Source organism: Peromyscus eremicus, chromosome 12 (assembly GCF_949786415.1).
Source record: "Peromyscus eremicus chromosome 12, PerEre_H2_v1, whole genome shotgun sequence".
NCBI lineage: Eukaryota > Metazoa > Chordata > Mammalia > Rodentia > Cricetidae > Peromyscus > Peromyscus eremicus.
In genome coordinates, this window is record NC_081428.1 from 73,333,203 (window position 1) to 73,338,282 (window position 5,080).

Sequence of the window (5,080 nt, forward strand, 5' to 3'; positions counted from 1 at the left end):
AACATGGCCAAGGTAAATGGTATAGTGGTCAGGTCAAAATATGCAGGAGGTATCAGAGCTCTGGAATAGCCTCAGATCTTCTCTGAGTAGAACACCCTACACATTGGAAAAGCTGTGTGAATTGATGTGGAGACTTTGTGGTCCAAGATAACAGGAGGTTCAGTGTCTCCAGGTGCTGGGGACAAATAAGGGGCCTCCTCACTTAATGAAACTGTGATCTTCAAAGCAAGGTGGAATATAACCTGTTTGCCAGAGAGCTCTGACCACCATAGAAATAAAGAGGAGATGGGCTGGGGAAGATAATCCGATATGGGGTAAATTCCAAGTTTGATTATAGACAATAGGGTGGAAAGAGCACAGTCATACCTGTTGACAGTGTCCAGGTCACGTAACTTGGGTGAGTGACCAGGAAAAGGCTACTAAGAAGGCTGTACTCATGGAGGCTCAAGGGGGCAGATGAGAAAGAAGAGAAAGTTCCAGGTGAATAAGATGACCAAGGTGAAGAGTCACTGAGATTTTGATATTTTGTATTTTGTCTCCTGAATCAATCCCCTTCCTTTATTCACACAGGTCAGCCAAAGTCCACTCCCACAGTCACAGTGTTTCCACCTTCCTCTGAGGAGCTCAAGACAAACCAAGCCACAGTGGTGTGTCTGATTAACGACTTCTACCCGGGCAGTGTAACCGTGACCTGGAAGGCAAATGGTGTACCTATTACCCAGGGTGTGCACACTACAAATCCTTCCAAACACAACGACAAGTACATGGCCAAAAGCATCCTCACTTTGACAGCAGACCAGTGGAGATCTCACAATTGCTTGTCCTGCCAAGTTACACATGAAGGGAACGTTGTAGAAAAGAGTGTGTCCTCTGCAGACTGTTTCTAGGAGCCCAGCCTTTCCTTAGCCTGGGGGACCCAGAATGGGGTCTCTTCTCTGTGCTACCAATCTCAACCTTTCTCTTTTACCCACTGAATATTCAATAAAATATCATTGATCAGAAGTACTGTCTTGTCCCATTTGTTCTCCTTATATGTTCAAGTTTGAATCCTTTGAATCTACAATGTGGGAAGGTGGGATTCAGGTTCCCAGTGAGAAATTAGTTCTCCTTTGAAACATGCAGAGGGTATCACCCTAAGAGTGACTTTTCCCTTGCTCTGCACTGTTCTCTGAGTCCTGTGATGCAGGGACACTCATTTAGAATGCAGCTGAAGTAAGATATCATGTTTCAGGCTAAACAACTAACTTAATATTATATAGCAAGTCCCTAAATGTGTGGATTCTTGCAATGAACTTAGACAATTAGGTTATATAATTCAAAATATTGGTGCTCATGGTCCTCTATACTGGGACATGAGGTGGAATAACTACTCAAGCATAATTACTGCATCCAATGAAAAATGGATCCAGCTCAATCCATGAAAGGGTTCCAATTAATTGTTCATAGGAAGTTGTCTCAGAGTCAAATTCCAGACTACTCAAGGTCCTGTTGGGTGACATGTCAAAGAATACTAAGAGAGCTAAACTCAAGGCAGTTGCTTGGGTAGACTTAGGTGTAGCAAACATCCACTTCACTGGCCCAAGTCCTCTCATGTACATGAGCACACCAGTGTCAATCATGATCTTTGAAATTCACAGTCAGCCTTCAGTGGCCCAGCCTCTGTCCAAGTCAGCAGGGATTTAGTGTTCAGGGCTTGGAGACATCATCCTCGGTAGCTTATAAGCAGTATGGACACTGAATACATCCAGAACTCTGGTGGATTAGACAGTGCAGTAGCACAGTCTGCAAAGCTAGAAATATTCTTCATCAATGAGGCACAGTGACAGTTGACAACACTGAGCTTGATCTCAGGCCCCAAGTCCCCAGTTTCTGAGCTAGGAAGAACCTTTGGGATTTGTGCTTCATGGCAGCTTTCTGATGCTAGGGCATGATAAAGTTTGTGCCCAATATTTGGAAGTGAAGACCCTGGGTATCCTCACAGTAGTGTTCCTTGCTAGGGTCAGTGCCAGCACTCATCCATACCCAGATATTGCCCAGAGACTCACTTCCTCATCCTTTTGCTTCAAGTTTTCATTGACAAATTTGGACACAAAAATTAGGAAACACAGAAATAGTAATGTTCTCATATTCCCACCAAGCAACCTCTAACACTCATTTCAACTGGATTTTGATTCAACTATAACATTAAGCTCCTCCCTTATATTGTGTTACAAAAGCACATTCCAGAACTTGTATCTTGTGTGATATGATTACATATACTTCCGGGTTTACAGAAAGAATGCCTAGACAGCATATCTAACTCCAAAAGAAGTTATTGATTATTTCTTGATATCAGGTAATAGTCAAGTTGTTATTAAATGACTGCATGACATGACCCTATAGTGTTTAGTAATGTATTATTGGTAATGATTCTACCACATGTAGGAAGATGAGACGTGGATTGAAACTGATGGTTGTGTGTGTTGTCCACCTGCTGCCTTCTGCAGGGCCTCAGAGCTCTATTTTTGTTCTTCACCAGGCAGGAGCTACAGAGACTGAGTTAGTGACCCCAAGTCTTTGCATAGACTCCACGCAGTTAGCAGCTTCCTTGACCTGTTACCAAGGGCTCCTCTCTGTTCATTCTTACCCTGTAAAGAGCTTCTTCTAAAGAAAGTGTGGAAATTTTATGAATGACTTTCTGTCAAGGCTGGCTCAGAGGACATGTGGGATCCTGGGAAGCAGGATCTTTCAGAGAGGTCACCATGTATCCCAGAATCATCAGAGACTGCATATGTCACAGCTGAAACTGGAGGGTAAGGTGCATGTAGGGTTTTGCATGAGCCTATATCACAGTGTTGGGTGTTCGGCGAAGGCACCAAATTGGCTGTCCTAGGTAAGTGACTCTTTTCCTCTTCTGTTACTGTAATCTTTAAGGTTTGGATGATTTTTTTGTTCAGTTGTTTCTCATTCTACTTCATGCTTAAACTTCACTCGAGGTAAATAATCTCTTGCTTCTCTAGTTTCTGCTGCTTGCCTCAGATGGTTCCCTGTCACCTTTCATGTCTAATCTCAAAGATGGGGGCCAAAAAAATTAAACTATTTATATGTGTCTGTCATTCTGTTGAGATATGCAGTGCTCTGATAAGTACTCCACTGTGCCATTCTCTATGAGTGTCTATCTTTAATGAACTTTGTGAGGGCTAAAGTGAGTTACTATCTCATGGGGAAGGAAGGCTAGAGGCGTAGAGGGAGAGGCAGCTGTTGAATTAGGAGAACATAGAACACTCAGCACTGAGGCTGGTGAATAACATGCCAGAAGTCAGATAAGCTGGAGAGTGGAACTTGGGATTCAGTTCCTAGGATAGGCAGGAGAAAGGAACCTCAAGATCCCATGGAAAGCCATGAACAGAGCAGTAACCAATATAGAATTCAGGAATTTTAGTAAGGAGAAGAAAGATAAGGGAGCTCTGGACACAGGAAGTCAAGAGAAGAGAGACTGAAGATGCAGTTGGGAAGCTGGGTTCCTGGGTCTCTCTAAGACACTGGTTAGGAAACAGAGCAACTGCGTTCACATAGCTCTGGTCCTGATCCATGAAAATTACACAACTCATCCAGAGAAGGGGATCTCACCTCAGTCTGCAGAATGAGAAACAGTTCACCCAGATACATGCTACACTGAGCAGAGGCCAGGGACCTACAAGGCACAGATTTGGGTGAAAACAAACTCCTAGATTTAACGTTTAGAGTCAGGACAGGTTTTACCTCATAATTGTCCTCTGAGTGGGCCAGACAGACTGCAGACATATATAAAAAACAGAAACAAGGTTACAAGGGTAGGAAAGTGAAGGTCAGGTATCTTTGTTGAAGGTCAAAGTGCAGGGAGGTATCAAGGAACTACTGCAGAAATATGGGGTGCATAATTCCTAAGAACATAGGGAGTATATAGAAGAGATGCATACCCCATTTTCTGTACTCTGTGTGTTCAAACACAGTCACTAAACTCAGATCACTTAACATGCTACCTCCAGGATTCCTATTGGGAGACTAAGATTCTGAGCTTCTCTTTTTCTACCCTGCAGGTCTGCCCAAGTCTACACCTTCAGTCACCCTGTTTTCACAACCATCTGAGGAGCTCAAGACCAAAAAGCCCACACTGATGTGTTTGATTACTGACTTTTACCCAGGTATTGTGACAGTGACCTGGGAGGCAGATGGTACACCTATCACCCAGGGTGCAGACACCACTAAACCTTCTAAACGGACTAACAGTTACTTGTACATGGCTAGCAGCTGCCTGACCTTGACAGATGAAGAATGGAAATCTATAAGCAGTGTTAGCTGCCTGGTCACTCATGAAGGGGACACTGTGGAGAAGAGCTTGTCACCTAGAGTGTGTTTCTAGGCCTTTCAATGTTCATCTCACCCACAGAGGCTGGGATTTGAATCATGCACAAGTATACCTTTACTGCTCTTACCTACCATAGCCCTTTTCCCTGTTCCTGAAACGCACAATAAAATGTCCATTCCCAACTTGTAATTCTACTCTAACTCTTTTGTTTTCATGTATATTTCACTGGGATTCACAGTATTGTGGGGATGTCCTGGTACCCTGTACTCTCACCCAGGGTTATAACCTGCATCTTCACCCTAGGGAGTACCATCTCCACACAGACACATTTTTTTTAATTTTTATTTTGCAATACAATTCAGTTCTACATATCAGCCACAGATTCCCTTGTTCTCCCCCCTCCCCTCCCTCACCTTCCCCCCAGCCCGCCCCCCATTCCAATCTCCTCCAGGGCAAAGCCTTCCCCACAGACTGAGATCAACCTGGTAGACTCAGTCCAGGTAGGTCCAGTCCCCTCCTCCCAGGCCAAGCCAAGGGACCCTGCATAGGCCCCAGGTTTCAAACAGCCGACTCATGCAGTGAGCACAGGACCCGGTGCCACTGCCTGGATGCCTCCCAAACAGATCAGGCCAATCAACTGTCTCACCCACTCAGAGGGCCTGATCCAGTTGGTGACCCCTCAGCCATTGGTTCATATTTCATGTGTTTCCGTTTGTTTGGCTATTTGTCTCTGTGCTTTATCCGACCTTGGTC

At 44.4% G+C, this 5,080-nt stretch overlaps 1 gene segment (V, D, J or C); it reads left to right on the plus strand.

Annotated features, from left to right (window-relative positions):
• Positions 1 to 309: 309 nt before the first annotated feature.
• On the plus strand, positions 310 to 4,502 carry LOC131922271 (Ig lambda-1 chain C region-like). The segment is given in 3 exon segments: positions 310 to 314; positions 2,808 to 2,872; positions 4,059 to 4,502. Coding segments are annotated over 3 exon segments (393 nt in total).
• Positions 4,503 to 5,080: the final 578 nt, after the last annotated feature.